The following is a 21,180-nucleotide window of genomic DNA, read 5'->3' as shown; positions in this document are numbered from 1 at the left end:
CCTACGTGGTGCCCTTCAGCACGTCCACCACCCAAAAAGGGGGTAGGAGAGGGGGCAAAGGCAACGTACACCGGTCACAGGGAGGTGTACGTGAGCCCCTCACCACGGCAAGGAGGCACCACTGAGGGGTTAAAAGGGGCAATACCAGTCGTCTTGTACTCCAGAAATTATGAAACTTGACAGCAATAATAAGTTTTTAAACCCAAATATACTTTTATTGTTTATTATCAAGACAAGTTAAGGTACACAACTGTTATCAATCAAACCTTTATCGGTATACAAATCATGGAATACATTCTTAAGGAAAAGAACATCACTTGTGATACAGAAATCACAATATCATGATACATTTAATGAACAAATTCACAAAGGCCGTAATGAGGATTCGAACTTGTGTCCGGGCTAAGATGCATGCTAAGGTCCGACTAAGGCGCTTCCGGGATCATCCAGGACGTAAATCAGTACAGCCACGATGGGTCGCACCGCTGCGGCCAGATCACTTCGCCGCCACACCCACACAAGCGACGCCATATTCAAGTGGTGTTCCTGCCAAAGAGAGAAGAAAAAGATTCTCTATAATATTCTCTCTACCCCGAGTAAATACCTAACCTGTCCTCCGATAAAGAGCATCACTTTTTGCTCATATGCATCACACAAGGCAAAAAAATTTACGAGAAAATTAAAGCAACTCGAGAAAGTGATGTACAGTCCCATTTTCTGTTTTGGAGCCTCTGGTAGGGTAGGAGAGACTACTTTAAATTGACCGTTTTCTTGACATTGTGAAACCTTTGGAGGATGGCCTGAAACACCGTCCATCCCCTGAAACCAGGTAATGATGATCACTGTTATTTATTACCCGAGGAACACTTACATTACTGTATAGTGTGCCCAAAGCATGGGCTTTGGGCACGTGTGTTACGAACCAAAATTCCTCGCCTGAGCACGAAGCCATGAAGTCCACGCCATCTGTGAGTCCGCTCCCGAAAATCCCACAACATGGACAACGCCATCTAGTGATGACGAGAGATGCCGGCAATAAGTGCTGGATGCCTGTCCTAGTCGGCTCGTGACGTTGCCACTGCTGACCTCTGGTGAGGTGGCGCTTAGACAGTGAACGCCATCTATGGAGCAAATAGGTGGACGTTTGTGTCTAAGCTAGTAAGTGATGTTTCCTAGTGATCCCATGTAGTGTCCCCAATACTGATGACGTGTCTGCTTTTAGAGTCAACCTAGTACGGCTGTGAGGTACGTTGAGTCAGTCTACCCAAGGCAGCCAAGGTCTCTTCACCAGTCTGCTTTGTAGAAGCTGTGAGCCACCCCCGGACAAACTCTGCTGAGTGTGTGATAGCCTGCCTGATGAGTGGCAGTGACGTAATCCACTGTCTCCGGGGCTGGTTGGTGGAAGAGACCACCCACTGCGGTACCGACCGAGGAGAGTGAACAGCAAGTCACACGAGGCTCCTGCCTAGGGCTCGCAACCCTAGTATTAGTCATGGAGTGGCCTAACAGCGAGGCTGACTAGTACCTGCCAGCTACAGGTTGGACTGTAGTTGTAGGCCATCACGACGAGGCACCCAGTGGGATTGTAATTTGGCTGGCCTGTGGCCTGGGTAGATTCATCGTGGGTTCTGGGCCATGGAAGAGAAAACCAGGAAAGGCTACCCAGAGTGAGCATCACCAAGTATCCAATGTCTTCAGAGGAAGACGAAGATGTAAATACTGTGTAGTAATAATTCTCTTTTGTGACTTTAATTTACATATGGTGGTGGGAAAGGAATATATATAATTAAGTATACTTGTGTATTTAATGTACCTCCCCCGTTGATTTTACTTGCGTTAAGGAGCTCACCCCTTGAAAGCCTCTACTAACTTGGGGCCGAATACCCAAAAAACTAATACCATCAGAAAAGAACCCGGTTGTGTCCCAGTAGGGCCGTAATAACGTGCTCTTAACAAATGAATCAAATTACATCCAAAAGATCTATTTGGTCTCAAGTCTAACACACAATTATGTAAATGAACTCCACATCTCACCAGCTTGTACCATGTAAGGTAGACAACAACAGTTATGGTAAATAAACACTCATCTTGACAATGTCCAAAATGAGCTCATATTCTAGTGTAAAAGTCAAATGAGAAGTAAAGTGTACTTCTAGCACACCCTAACAAACTGTCTTTAATTAAAAATAATTTAAAACACAACAAAACTTTTGGCTACACTGACACCACAACCATTACTCACCAGACTAATCAGACACATTACAATCTCAGATTCTACACACTCACACAGTAAGCTCATTGAAGTGCAAACTAACATTAATAACAGTAGTAAGTCCAACAGAACCAACAAGCTAGAAGGCTTATTCAATCAATTCAATTTCAACAATAAGAGGATCGACTGGGAAGAAATAAATATAGACCTTGGAAACATTCATTGGGAAACCATCTTAAGCGACAAAACTCTCACAAAGGGAATAGCTCCACTGACAGCTGAAACCTACTAGATCTGCTTAGAGCACATGCCTGTGAGGAGGGTCAGAAAGAGGACAACTCTAGAAAGAGAACACACAGGAGACTGCACAGAAGGAAAAAATAACGGAAATTGCTTAAACAGACACAACTGTCTTTAGAAAGGAAAATAAATCTAAAAAGAGAGATCGAAGAAATAATTCTATGAATAGAGCAGACATTGAAGTGATCATATTAGTGAGGGAAACAGATAACAGACTGAACAAAAACCATCTAATTATCACAGGGGACTTTAATATTGATCTCTGTGAGCCTGAGGACCCTCCTGCTGCTAGTTTCCTCAACTGTATGAATTCCTGCTTCCTCATACCCTTAATTACTAGACCTACTAGAATCACTGACAGTACTGCCACGGCTCTTGATCACATCTGGACCAACATAACCTCTCCGCTTACTTCAGGGATAATCATCGATAGCACTACAGACCATTACCCAACATTTCTCCTAACATTAACAAACCACCTCTAGAGACAAGGGAGATAAGCTTTAGGCTGCACAATGAAACTGCCATGGGCAATTTTATAGCTGCTGCTGCTAATGTCAACTGGGAGACCGAATTAGGTAACATAGGGGACATCAACCTAGCAGTGCAATCTTTTCTTCAAAAAACTCTCAGCATTTAAAACATCCACTGTCCTATGCTAACGAAACAAGTCACAACTGAAAGGCTAAACAATCCTTGGCTTACAAAGAGAATACTTAAATCTATTAATAAAAACATGACCTTGAGAAGAAGTATAGGTTAGGAATTATCTCCAAAAATTTTTCAAAGAATTACTCATCATTGCTGTTTAAAATAATTAGAAGAGCCAAAATTAAATACTACGAAGATAAATTTACCTAAAGAAAGGGCAACATTAAGAAAACATGGAACACAATTTCACAAATATTGGGATCAAAGAAGACCTTAAATAACAAACCAATACTTCTGTCCAATAACGATGGTCCGCTTACAGCCTCTGATACTACTATTGAGTTCAATAGGCTCTTCTCTTCCATTGGGTCATCCCTTGCAAATGATATTCCATCTTCCAGTACTGATGTTCAGGACTATCTTACAGGTAAGTATCCACAGTCTCTGTACCTATCGCCTGCAAATTCCACTGATGTTAATGAGATAATCCTTTTGCTTAAAACCAAATCATATCTTGAGAAGATACCAACTTTAATATACAAAAAAGCCTCCAGATCTTTAGCTCCTGCTATTGCATTGCTCTTCAACAAGTCACTTGAACTCCAAACCTTTCCAGATTATCTAAAAAAAAAGCGAGAGTAACTCCTGTCCACAAATGTGGTGATCTCACTGATGTTAACAACTACAGACCTATATCAATCCTGCCAAACTTGTCAAAAATATTTGAAAACCTCATCTACAGCAGCTTTACTCTTATCTAGCCAAACACAATATACTTAGCTCTTGTCAATAAGGCTTTAGTCCCAAAGAAAGTACTAACGAAGCAATTATTAGTATGATTAACTTAATTCATGCAGCTCTTGATAAAAATGAGTTCTCTGTTGGGTTACTTGTGACCCTGCATAAAGCTTTTGACACTGTCAACCACCAAAACCTTCTTCGTAAAATACATCATTATGGAGTCAGAGGTCACTCCCTGCAATACCTCAAATCTTACCTTACTGACAGACTCCAGTACGTTTCTGTGAATAATTCAATTTCTCCCACCCTACCCATCAACATTGGTGTTCCTCAGGGCAGCATACTTGGCCCTCTCCTCTTTCTCATCTACATTAATGACCTTCCAAATGCCTCCCAACACCTCAAACCAATTCTATTTGCTGACGACACAACTTTCATTTACTCCAGTCCTGACCCCCTTGCTCTAAATGTCACAGTGAATACTGAGCTAAATAAAGTCCATCTTTGGCTAACTGCCAACAAACTCACCCTCAACATTGACAAAACTTTCTATATTTTGTTTGGCAATAAATCCTAAATCAAATAAATGTCAGGATAAATAATACCAAAATTTGTAACAAAATAGATGGCAAATTCCTTGGCATTCTCATTGTCCACGAGCTGAATTTCCAGGGACACATTCTAAATATATAAAAAAAATGTTTCAAAAACTGCTGGCATTCTTTCTAAGATCAGATATTATGTACCTCGCCCTGCCCTGGTGACGCTCTATTACTCCCTCATCTATCCTTATCTCAACTTTGGTATTTGTGCTTGGGGTCCTACTACCCAAAATCCTTTACATCCTCTAATTACTCAACACAAAGCTGCTATTAGGACAATATCCAACTCTGGCCCCAGACATCACTCGGTACCTCTACTCAAATCTCTGAATATGTTAGATATTAAGTCACTGCACATCCTCTCATGTGTATTATATATATATATAATGTTGAACTGTAATGCCAATTCTGACCTTAAAAGCTTCACTGAAGGTTGTAACAGAACCCATGAGCTCCACACCAGAAACAAATACCTTTTTGATATTCCAAGAGTATGACTTAATCAAACTAGAAATGCCATCTGCAGACTTTGACCCATCTGTGAAGTCGGAAATGGAGCGCGAGTGTGATGAAAAGTGTGCAAGGAAAAGTACGACATAAGTGAAAGTGAGGAGGGTGTTGTAGGGACTGCACAATGTAGTGAAGACAGTAGCGATCACAGCGATCCTGTATAGACAGGATGCCTGTTTCGACATACAGGCTTAGGGTAGGAGTCGAACGCAAGGCACCAGGGCTGAAGAATAACCCAGTATGGTGCAGAGCATCAAGACAGCAAAGAGTAAAATGAGAGGCAGATAAGTAAGCACGACAACCATAATTGAGTTTAGACAGTATGAGAGAGGAGCGTGCTCGTATCAGCTCCCCAGGAAGTATAACTTACCTTAAGTAAGTTACGGACCTTAAAACATTCAACTCAGAGGTAAGAGATATGGGGAGACCAAGACAAATGAGTGTTAAAGAATAACCCCATAAGTTTAGCAGAATCTATGCACAAAAGGGGATTACCATAAAGCGACAAAGGGGGACGAAGAATGACCTACTTCTGAGTAAAAGTCAGAGCACAAGTTTTAGTTGTAGAGAACTTGATGCCATGATTGATTGTCCAGGACGACACGGCATCAATCGCAAGTTGAAGATGCAGTTGGAGGAAAGGCAATTCATCACCTCGACATCGAAGGGTAAGATCGCTGACAGAGAGCTGAGAAGATGCCAGAGGAAAGGGAGTAAAGATGATTGAGGGCAACCAGGAAAATGAGCAAGTGCTCAGAACACTACCGTAGGGTACACCTTCGTATTGCCGAAAAGAGGCAGAATGGTACAAACCCTCACTCTAAAGGAACGATTAGAGAGGAAGCTTTGTAGGAAGAGAAAGGGATTACCACGAAGGCCAAAGTAACAGAGTTGGGACAGAATACAGTATGCCATCTCCAGGTGGTGTCGTATGCCTTTTCCAGGTCAAAAAAGGACAACAGCAACAACAGAGATCTTTGCAGCAAAAGCAGTATGAATATAGACATCAGGTTCATCAAGACATCAGTCATGTTTTGACACTTGCGAAAGCCAAATTGAGAACGGGAGAGGTGGCAATAGTGTTCCAAAATCCACATCATACCGACATTGAACATACATTCAAAGAGTATGGAGATGCAACTCGTGAGGGCAATAGGGCAGATGCCCTTAGGAGCTGTCCCTAGAGACCCTGGTTTTCGAATAGGAAAAACAACCACCTCAAGCCAGTCCTTAGGGACAGATGACGACTCGCAGATATGGTTAAACAGATTCAGTATATACTGAAATGTGCATTGAGGGAGATGACATTCATTATGAGATGTTTTGCCATCTGAGCCCGCTGCCATAGAACCGCAATGAATCAGGGCAGACTGGAGTTTGGAAAGAGAGAAAGGGTCATTATAGAGAAGCTGGAGATGCATGTGAAAATCTATGGAACAAGATTCATGAAGGTGCTTGCGAACAAGGAAAGATGGAGGAAGACTAGAGCTGGAGCCAAGAGTCAACAAAACGGGGAACCCAGTTCGGTGGCAACCGACACTGGATTCGCCACAATAGAACCACAGAAGTGAAGGGCTGGCGAGATATCTGGAACAAACTTACCCGATATCTTACAGATTTTCTTCCTGATCTGGGGCAGAGGAGTATCAGTCATAATGGTGGAGACAAAAGATTTCAAACTCACACGTTTAGCCGTACGGACCGCACTCGCCTTGTGAAACAAAAGAAAACAAACAACCAAATGTCTGTATCTGTCTTACTTCTATGCTGTGCTCTTACAGCAGACAGCCAAAACACAGCCTGCAGTCCACCAGGGAACGCACTTCCACATGCCTCGGGAGGTAGAGCGAGGAATAGAGCGAAGGGCAGCGTCTAATATGGTGTGATGAAAAAGGAGTAAGGCTTGAGGGAGAGGCAGATCAGAGTGGTCGAAAAGAGTAGCATGTAGGGTGAATAGATCCCAGTTAGCCTTGGCAAACTGGCACCTAGGGACGTAGACGGAAGGGTGAAAAGAGAAAAAGGTGACAAGGATGGGGAAATGGTTACTGTTATGGAGGTCACGAAGAACCCGCCATGTGAAATCTAAATAAAGAGAACAGGGGCAGGAGAGAAAGATCAAGACAGGAGACGGTGCAAGAGCAGGTGTCAACATAAGTGGGTTCACCAGAATTCAGAAGAGACAGAGAAGAACAGAGGACGAACCCTTCGGGAAGGCGGCCCCGTGTGCAGAACATCGCCCCAGAGGGTATGCCGACAGGTAAAATCACCCAACAGGAGCACAGGCTCTGGTAAAGAGTCCAATGGGTGTTTAAGACCTGGAAGAGAAAGTGGGAAATTTGGGGGGAGATAAATGGAACAGACTGTATACCAATTACTCAAAAGATATGGGCCACAGAACACTCAATGTGCAACTGGAAAAGTATGGGGACGAAGGTAATATCAGTACGAATCAAAAGAGCAGTAGTGTTATGGGCCCTAGCAAAAAATGGAGGGGGAAAGAGAATGGCGTAACCACGGAAGTGACCAGGACAAGTGCCAAGCATCGGCTCCTGGAGACAGACACAAAGCAGTGAAAACTGTGATATCCGAAGCTGGAATTCATATAAGTTGGCATAAAATACACGAATATTCAAATGAAGAATAAACATTGTCAAAAATAGAGAGAATAGAAATAGAGAACATGGGTCAAACAAAGGCAAATTAAAACAGTATACTAAGCAAGATCAGGATCAGTGAAATTGGGGTTATGGGGCATAGATAAATCTAGCTAGAACAGGTAAATCTATCAAGAACAGGTACATCTAGCAGGAACAATGGAGTCTTTTTATTAAGGTAGTGGTAGGATGAACCAGAGGTGGACTGACCGGGTCTAGAGCAGCATTGGAGAGGTGTGGTCAAGGCAATCAGGGAGAGGAGGGGCAGAAACAGGGGAGCACACCTCATCAAGGGCAGCATCCAAGAGAGAATTGAGGGCCAAGGGAATTTCCATATTTGGGACAGAGTACTTAACCACCGAAATGGGAGAGGGATTCAGGGATAGAGTCGGAGTCGGAAGGTGAGGAAGAGATTGATGCCTTCTTACCTGCTGGGGAGGAAGAAGAGGAGCCAGGCTTATGTTTCTAACATAGACAGGTGTGCCAGTAGCATCGTACTGGGCGACAGCCGTTGCAGTCTCAACAGGAGAAGGAGAACAGGAGCAGTCAATATGAAGATTGCTGGGAGGAGGGACAACGACCTGGATGGACAGGAGGTGTGGAGGGCCAAAATACAAGAGGGGAGGGCCGAGAAGGAAAAGAGGGCACAGGAGACAGGGAACACTGGGAAGGAAGGAAGGAAGGAAGGAAGGAAGGAAGGAAGGAAGGAAGGAAGGGATGGGAGACACCAGACAGAGATCTAGGAGGAAGACCCTCTGGCCCAGAATTCAATAGAGCAGGTGAGGTGTTGGTGGTGTCCAAGTCCATGGCCTGGAAACAGTTGCAAAACTGAGAAAGTGGGAGAGGGCGAAAAGTGGAACACAATATACGAGTATAAGACATGCCAGAGGAAGATAAAAGATGGTGTACTTGGCGTCTCACCTCAAGAAAAGATAAATGATTCTGATGTTTCAAATTGAGGATGGTTTCCTCAAATTTGTATTGCACACATGTGCGGGAGAAGGTAGGGTGGGCATCACTACAATTGATGCAGTGAGCTTGGGAAGAAAAGCACTGTCTTATAATGACCTGAGTATCCACACAAGGGGCATCAGAGACACGGCACTTGTGCATTTGAAGGGATCATGCCCAAATTTCCAGCACCTATGGCAAAGGGGAGGAGAACAGATGCTCCTTCAGGAGCATCTGGCACCAGCAAGAATTACGAAAGACAGAAGGGACCTACTATCAAAAGTGATCTTCATTACGCAAAGAGACTGGCCAGGATGACCACGAGGGAGGTCGAGTAACATATCAATCTGGAGCATTGAATGGCCTTGGGTTTCAAGAATATGTTTACTATCCTTGTGGCAATCTATTGGGGCAATCCCTATATATCCACATTATATATATATTTAAATATATATATATATATATATATATATATATATATATATATATATATATATATATATATATATATATATATATAAATGCACAACTTGCCTAAACACGCAAGAGAGATTATACAACCTTAGAACACTTTCCCACCAGGAGATTCGAACCCTAGCCAGCACAGAAGCCTTACAGCAACTGGCATAACTGGTACGCCTTTAACCCACTGCACCACAGCTCAGACCCTTAAAAGAGATAGTAATTTCAGAGTATTTAAATAAATAAATTCTCCAAAGTAAATAAATAAATACATAAATAAATAAATTAAATACGATAAATGAATAAATTAAATAAATAAATACTCTGGAGAAAATACTCCGAAATTACCATCTCTTTTAAGGGTCTGAGCTGTGGTGCAGTGGGTTAAAGGCGTACCAGTTATGCCAGTTGCTGTAAGGCTTCTGTGCTGGCTAGGGTTCGAATCTCCTGGTGGGAAAGTGTTCTAAGGTTGTATATATATATATATATATATATATATATATATATATATATATATATATATATATATATATATATATATATATGTTATTAAATATGACCGAAAAAGTAAGATTAATAATTCTAACACAAATTTTCTCAATATTTGTTATGTTTCTTTTCACTGTTGATAGTAATTGAAAAATCAATTCTCCAAAATTCATTTTTATTTCTAGTCTGATGCGACACTTGAACGCGTTTCGTAATAACTTATTACATTTTCAAAGACTTTTAGTTTACATACACACAACTATAACCTGCAAACACTAAACAGAGTTCTTACTATCCTATGATTTAAGCATCTTTCATTTCATACCCGCATTTTGGGTGAGGTGATATGTTACAATCAGTTTTGGATGAGGTGAACAAAACTTTCAACACAGGACAGAACACGAAACAATGGGTATTGAGTAAATTGAAGGTAAGGATGGAAGTAAGTGCAAAGGGCCTATTGGCCCATATTTCCTGATGCTTCTATATTGGAGCGGAGTCTTGAAGTGGGTAGAATATAGTTATGTATTAATTGGCTGTTGATTGCTGGTGTTCACTTCTTGATGTGTAGTGCCTTGCAGATGTCAAGCTGCCTGCTATCGCTGAATCTATCGATGATTTCTGTGTTGTTTGCTAAGATTTCTCTGGTGATGGTTTGGTTGTGGATAGAGATTATATGTTCCTTAATGGAGCCCAGTTGCTTATGCATCGTTAATTGCCTGGAAAGAGATGCTGTTGTCTTGCCTATATACTGAGTTCTTTGAGGCTTATAGTCCCCAAGTGGGCATTTGAAGGCATAGACGACATTGGTCTCTTTTAAAGCATTCTGCTTTATGTCAGGAGAGTTTCTCATGAGTAGGTTGGCCGTTTTTTTGGTTTTATAGTAAATCGTCAGTTGTATCTTCTGATTTTTGTCTGTAGGGATAACGTTTCTATTAACAATATCTTTCTGGACCATTTCCTCCGTTTTATAAATAAATAAATAAATGTCTATTTAGGTAAGGTACATATACATACAAGAGATTTTACAAAGTTTGTTGGATTAATAGATAGAGCTAGTACTGGTATATACAATGCCTAAAGCCACTATTACGCAAAGCGTTTTGTGCAGGAAAAACATTAATGACTAAAGCTTAATACTAATGGGTAAAGAATAAAATGTGTTGAGAACAAACAAAAATAGAGGTAAAAGAGAGGAGGAACATGGCTGAAAAAGCAGCACAAATACAATTACAAATTATTACAGACAATTACATTCAAACAGCGTTGATTTGAAAAAAAAAACAGACATGGGTTGACAACAGAGGGGTAAGGTAGGTTACAGGTGATTTTTTAGGTAATGCTTCGTTATCTTAAACTGGTTGAGAGAGGTACAGTTTTTAACATGGTTGCGAAGGTCATTCCACATTCTGGGTCCCTTGATTTGTAGAGCATTTCTAGTTTGATTAAGTCGTACTTAATCAAGCCTCTTATGAGCTGAGGAAAAGAAGTTTCTGTAAAATAGTCTAATAGGGGGTATAAGTGTTGTGTTAGTTGTCTCTTCAGAGGTTGCATGTCGTTTCACCTTCCTTCTTATGATGTCTTCAACGAAACCATTAAAGAAGCCGTTGTTGACTAGGACCTGCCTTACACTTCAGAGTTCTTCATCGACTTTCTTTCATCTTGAGCTGTGGCTGAGAGCACGGTCGACATAAGCATTAACAACACTCCTCTTGTACCTGTCTGGGCAGTCACTGTTGGCATTCAGGCACATTCCTATGTTTGTATGTTTAGTGTAGACTGCAGTGTGGAAACCTCCGCTCCTTTCCATGACTGTTACATCTAGAAAGGGCAGCTTCCCATCCTACTCCATCTCGTAAGTGAAACGCAACACAGAATTCTGCTCAAATGCCTCCTTCAGCTCCTGCAGAAGTCTAACATCAGGTACCTGTGTAAAAATGTCGTCAACATACCTGCAGTATATGGCCGGTTTCAAGTTCATGTCGACTAAGACCTTTTGCTCGATGGTACCCATGTAGAAGTTCGCAAACAGGACACCTAGAGGAGAACCCATGGCGACCCCATTTACTTGCTTATACATGTGCCCATCCAGGCTCAAGAAGGGTGCCTCTTTAGTACAAGTTTGGAGTAGTTTCCTTAGAATGTTTTCTAGTATGTCAAGAGGAGTACAGGCCGGATCACGATACACTCTGTCTGCTATCATTCCGATTCTTTCATCCACAGGTACGTTGGTAAACAGTGATTCTACGTCCAACGAGGCTCTTATCCCTGTGGCCCGTGTTCCCCGCAGTAAGTCAACAAATTCCTTTGGAGACTTCAGGCTGAAGGTGCAAGGGACATAAGGAGTCACCAAGCCGTTGAGTCGCTTCACCAGTCTGTAAGTGGGTGTAGGTATCTGGAAGATGATTGGCCGAAGTGGGTTTCCAGGCATATGTGTCTTGACATTTCCATACGCATATATATAATATATATATATATATATATTATATATATATATATATATATATATATATATATATATATATATATATATATATATATATATATATATATATATATATATATATATATATATATGTGTGTGTGTCGTACCTAGTAGCCAGAACGCACTTCTCAGCCTACTATGCAAGGCCCGATTTGCCTAATAAGCCAAGTTTTCATGAATTAATGTTTTTTCGACTACCTAACCTACCTAGCCTAACCTAACCTAACTTTTTCGGCTACCTAACCTAACCTATCTTTATAGGTTAGGTTAGGTAAGGTAGCCGAAAAAGTTAGGTTAGTCAAAAAACAATTAATTCATGAAAACTTGGCTTATTAGGCAAATTGGGCCTTGCATAGTAGGCTGAGAAGTGCGTTCTGGCTACTAGGTACATGTGTGCTCTAAATGTGCATATGTGCACATATATATATGTGCTCTATATATATGTGTGCTCTAAAGAAAAAGGATGGAGGGATCAGGCCAATAGCTGTGGGCAATTCTCTCCGGCGCCTCGTCGCAAAGGCAGCTGCAAGAACAGTTAGTGATGCAGCGGCCAACATGCTGAAGCAAAAACAGCTCGGGTTTGGCATTCCACAAGGGTGTGAGGCGGCAGCCCATGCAGCTCGAGCCTTCATCGCCAACATCACATACGAAAAGGCCCTTATCAAGCTAGATTTCAAAAATGCCTTCAATTTGGTGCGGAGGGATGCTGTACTCCGTGCGGTTCAGTCATTTCCCTTCCCTCTACCCTTTTGTACATTCATGCTACAGTATGGATCTTAAGCTACTTTTTGGCGAACATGAAACTGACTCGCGAGAAGGCGTCCAACAGGGTGACCCCCTTGCTCCTCTCCTTTTCTGCTTAGTCATCAAACAAGTCACAGAGGTCCTGTCCAGCGAGCTTAACATCTGGTTCTTGGATGATGGTACCCTAGCTGATTCCCAAGACTCAATCCTGGAGGACATCAGAAAAATCCAGGAGCAAGGTGCAGTTTTAGGCCTCACCCTGAACCCTTCTAAATGTGAAATAATATGTTCCAACCAGGGCATCATAGAGAGAATAGAGGGTCTTCTGCCAAATATCCATAAAACTAAACCTGAAGACAGCACACTCCTAGGAGCTCCCCTGGGGTTGAAAGCCATCGATGAGGTCCTTGATAAGAAAATCGCCGACCTTAAGAGAATGGATGGGAGGATTGAGGATATTGATGCTCATGATGCACTCTACCTCATCACCAGATGTCTGTCCCTCCCCAGCTTAACCTACTTTCTGAGGTGTTCACCATCTTACAGTAGCCAAAAACTAAGTGAGTATGACCGGTTACTGAAATCAATGCTAAAAAAAGCCCTTAACCTTTCTCTCGATGACCTACAGTGGAAACAAGCCTCTCTTCCCGTAAGACTTGGGGCCTCGGAGTTCGAACAGCAACGCAAATCGCTGTTCCAGCCTTCCTGTCCTCCTTATCAGCATCCGACGACCTTGTGAAGGAAATTCTACCTGCCCACTTACATCAGCTGGCAGGTGTACATGATCCCAATTTTACACGCTGTGCCAGAGTGGGCCTCTCGTGCAGGCCAATCACCTCAACCACCATCCCCAAAAGCCCACAAGCAATCCAGCTGGGATGGCCCCATTGTAGACCAAGTTGCTGCAGAGTGCCTGGGTGCTGCAACAACACAACACAACATTGCTCGCCTCACAGCAGTAGCAGCACTACATGCAGGGGATTTCCTGTTAGCAACCCCAATGTCGGCAACTGGCACGCGTCTCACACCACACGCCCTCCGAATTGCTGTGGCCCTCCGCCTTGCTGCCCCAATCCACACCAGATATAGGTGTATTTGCGGCGAGGTGGTGGCTGATAGGTACGGCCACCATGGCCTACTCTGCCAAAGCACAGGGGGATGGCACTCGAGGCACAGTGAAGTTAACGACATCATCAAGAGGAGCCTCACCACAGCTGGATGCCCGGCTGAAAGAGAGCCCCGTTACCTAACGCACCGTAACTCTGATGCTCTTATTGGTCGCCTGGATGTTATCACAGTGAACCCCTGGAAGAATGGCAAGCAGTTGGTATGGGACTACACGTGCATATCAACCCTGGCTAACACCTACATTAACCTCAGTGTTGCACAACCAGGTGGCGCTGCCACCCACAGGGAAGCAGCCAAATCCTGTAAGTATAGAGAACTGGATCACCACTACAATTTTGTCCCCATTGCTTCCGAGACACTCGGCGCCTGGGGTAACCTACATTTCCCTATCAATCAAATGGTCTCATCTTAAGTACGTCTCAGACTGTCTTCTTCACCAGCACCAATGCTAAATAATATTACAACAATAATGTAATGAATCTCTTAGCTACAGAGTATATTACATTTTAAATAAATTTTCACAGAGAACAAAAACAGAAATCACACTATTATTTACATACATATGAAGAAAAACATTTAAAGCTTTGATTTATCTTTGCTAAACTAAAGAGATATTTCTATACTTATAAGCAATTTTGAATTTTTCTATGGTGGCAGCTTCTCTAGTTCTTGCTTGGTCATCTAACTTTCATAAAAGAACAATAAAATAAAATATCTTGATCTTTACCTTTCATGGTGAAGTGTATTTCTCAAACAAAATAAAATTACCTTTGAAGAACATCCAACTGACATTGTGATAGCACACTGTTAGATTAAAGTTAAGTTAATATACCTGTATGTGCCTCATTATCCTTCAACATTCTCTTAATTACCTTCCACACTTTAAGTGTTTAGCCTATTATCTGCATGTATCATTTTGTGCTTCTTCATATCACTAAGACGACTGAATCTCTTCCCACACTCTGGACACTCGTGAGGCTTGTCACCTGAATGCACTAACATGTGTGTCTTCATACTTCCAAGACGACTGAATCTCTTCCCACACTCTGGACACTCGTGAGGCTTGTCACCTGAATGCACTAACATATGCCTTATTATTATTCCACGTTCTCTAAATTTTTTGCCACACTCAGCACATTGAAAAGGTCTCTTATACGCATGCACCATCCTGTGAGTCTTCATACGTCCATGCTGACTGAATCTCTTCCCACACTCGGGACACTCGTGAGGCTTATCACCTGAATGCACTAACATGTGAGTCTTCATATTTCCACGCTCACTGAATCTTTTCCCACACTCTGGACACTCGTGAGGCTTATCACCTGAATGCACTAACATGTGAGTCGTCATATTTCCACGTTTACTGAATCTCTTCCCACACTCTGGACACTCGTGAGGCTTGTCACCTGAATGTACTAACATGTGAGTCGTCATATTTCTACGTTGACTGAATCTCTTCCCACACTCTGGACACTCGTGAGGCTTGTCACCTGAATGCACTAACATGTGAGTCTTCATACTTCCAAGAAGCCTGAATCTCTTCCCACACTCTGAACACTCGTGAGGCTTGTCACCTGAATGCACTAACATGTGCCTTATTATAGTTCCACGTCCTCTAAATTTTTTGCCACACTCGGCACATTGAAAAGGTCTCTCATCCGCATGCACCACCCTGTGAGTCTTCATACTTCCACGATGACTGAATCTCTTCCCACACTCTGGACACTCATGAGGTTTGTTACCTGAATGTACTAACATGTGCTGTATTATATTTCCACGTTCTTTAAATTTTTTGCCACACTCAGCACATTGAAAAGGTCTCTCATCCGAATGTACCATCCTGTGAGTCTTCATATGTCCATGCTGACTGAATCTCTTCCCACACTCTGGACACTCGTGAGGTTTGTCACCTGAATGCACTAACATATGAGTCGTCATACTTTGACGTAGACTGAATTTCTTCCCACACTCTGGACACTCATAAGGTTTGTCTCCTGAATGCACTAACATGTGACGCTTCACACTTCCAGGACGGGTGAATACCTTCCGACACTGTGGACACTGGTGAGTCTTCATCTTCTTTATGACAGGTGCAGTTTGTGTGAAGGTTTTCTCCCCCGGATGTTGGGAGAAGCATCAAGGCTTCAGTGTTGTTTCTTAGAGTTAGACTTGATGTGAGCACTTGGCGATCAATGGTGGTGCTTCTTCTTTATGATAGGTACAGTTTGTGTCAAGGTTTTCTCTTAATGCTCGTGCTGGACATCACCGGCGGGTGCTGCTAAAATGGTGGCGATTGTTTACCCTCTCATCACCTAAGCGTTCCAATGTTTTTGTCTGGTTCCATATATCATTTTTCCTACTTCTTATTTTTGTTTATAACTGGTCATTTACAATTAACACTTGTATTTATATTCATGTTTTTCAATCAAAGAGTGTACTTGAAATGGTTTCTTTAAACATAAAGCCACACGATTATACTTTTTGAAGGAAATAGCTTTCCCATACTGGATGCACTGCATGCGCAGATTGACCAACAGGAGTTTCATATTCACTTTTATTTATATATATATATATGGGGACTGGTCAAGTCGTATACTGCAATTTCGGATACCGGGCTAGAAACAACTTCGTTCACTGAGAAATTTGTACATACAAACCATTCCGTTCGTATATGTGCTGGTTTGTGTTCACTGCTGTTCTCGTCTGAATAAATACATGGCACTTGTTCATATAATTAGCGCTTCCATTATTAGAATTATTTATTTAATTCTAATAATGATTTGAGATTAAAGGATTTAAGACTAACACGTTTAGAAACAAGGCGCCCCCGAAGGAGGCTATTATTTGTTATGCACCCCATACTCAACCAGTAAGTAGTGGAGCAAAACATAGATTACATGGTCATAAAGTCTTAATCAGACCGATTCAATTCTATTTCTTTCTTTATTATGCACCCCATACCTATCCCGTGGGCGGTGGTGTAAAGGATTACAGAGGCACATAATCGGTTCAGGAACTGAACCCTCTAGTTCGTTTAGCTAAGCAAATAATAATTTGTGACGCTAGTTACAAAATTATTAATATTATATATACATGTACACACTCTCATACATACATGTACATATATATATACGTATACATATATACATACACATACATATCTAATCACCTACACAAATACACACATCAATAATCTTTGTGTCACAAGTGATCAACAAGAGGCTCACAACAGTCACTATACAAGGCACTTTACATCTATGGTGAGTCACACAGTTACTAGTCTTGCTGCACACCCACCCAACTGAGCGGCAGCTGATTTACAGTCATGTGCTCCACACCCATCCAACTGGGCGGCAGCTTTACAGTCATGTGCAGCATTACCTACAGTAAGCAAATTTTGGATACTTCGCTAAGATTTCGAGCAGAACATCATTATGAATGAAGTACTTACACATTTCTTGGACACTATTGATGGTGTTATCTCTAAATTCCGCGATTTTTTCACATTCCATTATATAATGACGCAAAGTAAGCGAATAGTTCTGCTGACAGAGTTTACATTTAGTCAAATCTACATCAGCAGATGTTACAAACTCCCAGAGGTACTTGTAGCCGAGCCTAAGCCTAGCAGTGGTAACATCTAAAAGTCTGCTAACATTATTGGATGACCCATAGACGTGCGGTTCTTCCTGCATAATAGAATGATGATAGATGGAGTAACTGGTGTGAATTTCACTTTGCTTCAAGTCTCCGAAATTTAGTTGATGTTCCTGGGATATTGCTGCCCTCAGGCTGCTCAAAGGCAGTCCAAGTTTGTAATCAATTCCCTCTTTACGAGCAAAAGTCTTGGGCATGTAGCGAGTAGATTATCCCAATAATATACTCGCTCCAAATATAGTGTTAATATTCCTGTCAACCTTTGGAGATGAATGAGGTGAGGTGTTGCCCGAGCAATATAAGCAGCGGTGTAGCGAACATTGGCTAGTCTACTTTCAAGTGTGGTCTAGAGCAGACACTTGCGAGATACTGTACCAACGCTCAGTGCGCTCAACTCACACCAACGTATCACCCGTGTACTTCTGTATATTCGACCAAATATATATATAGTATCTTAGTGTCTGTGTTTATTTGTCACCATACTCTACGTAACAATAGAACCGTTACATTGGTGACCCAGTGAGTGAAAAAGAACACCTAGTCACAAACTAGATCTTCGTCATGGATTTATCTACCAGGTTTCCAGCATACAACGCAGATGATTCAGAATTTTGGTTCATGCAGATGGAGGCTATTTTCGACCTTCACGAAGTTTCGACGATACCCAGCCACGATGGACTACAACATGGACTCTCACTGGACCTCTACTGCTACTGTTTGCTGTGATGGAACATTGCCAACACCCTCGCCACAGCTATGATTTTCATCGCGTCCATCTCTGCATTTTCATCTACTACGGCTTGCTGCTCCACGATCGTTACTCACTCATCTGACAGCCTCATCAATGATTACATCATGTTGGATCTACAGCTTGTCCTGCCGACTCTCCGTCGCTGCCAGGGCACTGCTCGTCCTACGCCCACGACAGCTGCTCTGACATCAGATTCGTCTACACGTTCACTGCATTTTGATACTCGGCCGACTCAAGCCCTTTGCTCAGTACAGGACTTACAGCTTGCGTTTCCGACACTTCGTCGCCTTCAGGACAATTCAGCTCTAGATGTGATTACCTCGTTGTCCTAACTACGTGCCTACATTACCTCCTAATGTCCTGGTGCCCGAGCCCATCCGCCCCGGATCTAAATGCTCCACCAGCGACCCAAAGACGCAACAATTATGCACATTCTTCTCTCCTGCTACACCGAGCTTGTCCACACACTGCCTACATCTTTTGGTACCAGACTACAATTTCCACAGTCAACAATGTAGTACTCGGCGTGTACAGTCCTAATCAACCCAAGACGCTACAGCTTCGACACAGAGCAGACAGCGGACTACGACCGCATCGAGCCGCCACGCTCTCGCTCCCCGAGTTTAGACACTCACAAATCTCAATCGAGCCGCCACGCTCTCCCACACAGAGCTCCATGACTCCGGCCTCACTCAGCTCTCTGCTCTGCTCCAGGCTTCGTCTCAACGTCTGCGACACTGCTAAATCCAGAGACACATCCGCCGACTACGCAGTTCACTTTTCGACCACAGTTACCAGCAGCACCGCCACCTACGACAACGGACGATCCTGTACGACCTCTCACTCTACAACCCCAGTTACCAGCCGCACCACAACCTGATCCTGTGCGACCTCCCACCCTACGACCCCAGTTAGATGACATCAGCGAAGAGGAGGAAGTTAACTTTGATGGTTATGTAACGCGAGCAGGGCGTATAATTCACCGACCAGCTAAGTTCCTTGATCAAGTATTTTTCCTTTCATCCCCTGGGAGGGGGAGTTCTGTAGCGAGTAGATTATCCCAATAATATACTCGCTCCAACTATAGTGTTAATATTCCTGTCAACCTTTGGAGATGAATGAGGTGAGGTGTTGCCCGAGCAATATAAGCAGCGGTGTAGCGAACATTGGCTCCACACTTGGTCCGGGAGACATCTCCCGTCACGCAGGGTGCAGTTGCACCTCCACAGATCTCCAGTATCAGCTCTTGATACTGGTGATGGCTCGAAAGGGCCACCACTTACGAGCTATTCATGCCCGTGCCACCTTTTGGGTGGCTTCATCTTCATCTTCCTCATCTGTTTAAAACACGGGAGACATCTCCCGTCACGCTGGGTGCAGTCGCACCTCCACAGATCTCCAGTATCATCTATTGATACTGGTGATGGCTCAAAAGGGCCACCACTTACCAATTCATGCCCGTGCCACCTATTGGGTGGCTTCATCTTCATCTTAACACATTCACAAGGGAGACATCTCCCATCATGCAGGGTGCATTCGCACCTGCACAGATCTCCAGTATCAGCTCTTGATACTGGTAATGGCTTAAAAAGGCCACCACTTACGGGCTATTCATGCCCGTGCCACCTTTTGGGTGGCTTAATCTTCATCATCATCATCATCGAACATTGGCTAGTCTACTTTCAAGTGTGGTCTAGAGCAGACACTTGCGAGATACTGTACCAACGCTCAGTGCGCTCAACTCACACCAACGTATCACCTGTGTACTTCTGTATATTCGACCAAATATATATATAGTATATTAGTGTCTGTGTTTATTTGTCACCATACTCTACGTAACAATAGAACCGTTACAGGCAACTCATCAGTTCTCAGTGGCTATTTTTACATTATCATTTACAACTAACTTAAGTTAAATAACAACCAGTAAACAGACTGCTGTTTTCTAATTCTAGTTCAGGCACTTCCTGGGATAAAACGCGAACATTCCTTGAGGAACTGTGAGGTGCTTATCTGTTTTTCCTCGTAACGGTCCCAAAGCTTCCACAAATGTTCCAGTTTCTCTTCATTGCCCTTGCGGCGACTGGACTTTAGCTTTTGATCAGAAACCAGTTGGTATTGCAAGGTTACCAGGGACGCCTCACGGTACAGTAAGGGGATTAAAATATATAAAGCCAAGTTGTCCCTCACTGCCCTTTGATTCAGACGCTGGTGCCATCCTTCTACGTCATTATTGGTCCTCACCAGTCGTCTAAATGCACACCAGTTCCCCAATTCCCACACACTGTTGCACAGCCACGTATTTTTTTATGTAATGAGTTAATTACAATACCCCTACAATACCTCAAATCCTACCTTACTGACAGGCTCCAATATGTTTCTGTGAATAATACAATTTTTCCCACCCTACCCATCAACATTGGTGTTCCCCAGGGCAGCATACTTGGCCCTCTCCTCTTTCTCATCTACATTAATGACCTTCCAAATGCCTCCCAACACCTCAAACCAATTCTATTTGCTGATGACACAACCTTCATTTACTCCAGTCCTGATCCCCTTGCTCTAAATGCCACAGTAAATACTGAGCTAAATAAAGTCCATCTGTGGCTAACTGCTAACAAGCTCTCCCTTAACATTGACAAAACCTTTTATATTCTGTTTGGCAATAAATCCTCTAATCAAATAAATCTCAAAATAAACAATACCCAAATTTGTAACAAATTAGATGGCAAATTCCTTGGCATTCTCATTGACCACAAGCTTAATTTCCAGGGACACATTCTAAACATATCAAAAAAAGTTTCAAAAACTGTGGGCATTCTTTCTAAGATCAGATATTATGT

General features: G+C 42.7%; 1 protein-coding gene across 3 annotated transcripts in view; it reads right to left on the bottom strand.

Moving 5' to 3' along the window:
* Positions 1-207: 207 nt before the first annotated feature.
* Positions 208-21,180, bottom strand: part of LOC123768518 (zinc finger protein 665-like) — a 212,760-nt gene continuing 191,787 nt past the window's right edge. The window contains exons 1-2 of one of the 3 annotated variants that reach the window (XR_011228851.1): positions 14,698-16,224; positions 208-546 (exon numbers count right to left, since the gene is read on the bottom strand). Coding sequence is in view for 1 of the 3 variants with exons in the window: in XM_069325785.1 (XP_069181886.1) it covers positions 14,812-16,005 (1,194 nt within the window). In the remaining 2 variants the exon portion in view is untranslated. Of the gene's footprint in view, positions 547-14,697; positions 16,225-21,180 lie in introns of those variants that run through there. The other 2 variants (XM_069325785.1, XR_011228852.1) reach the window with 2 other exon arrangements.

Source organism: Procambarus clarkii, chromosome 17, assembly GCF_040958095.1.
Source record: "Procambarus clarkii isolate CNS0578487 chromosome 17, FALCON_Pclarkii_2.0, whole genome shotgun sequence".
In the NCBI taxonomy this organism is placed as follows: Eukaryota; Metazoa; Arthropoda; class Malacostraca; order Decapoda; family Cambaridae; genus Procambarus; species Procambarus clarkii.
Note: the sequence above shows the minus strand (reverse complement) of the source record. Positions and strands in the feature narration are given on the sequence as shown.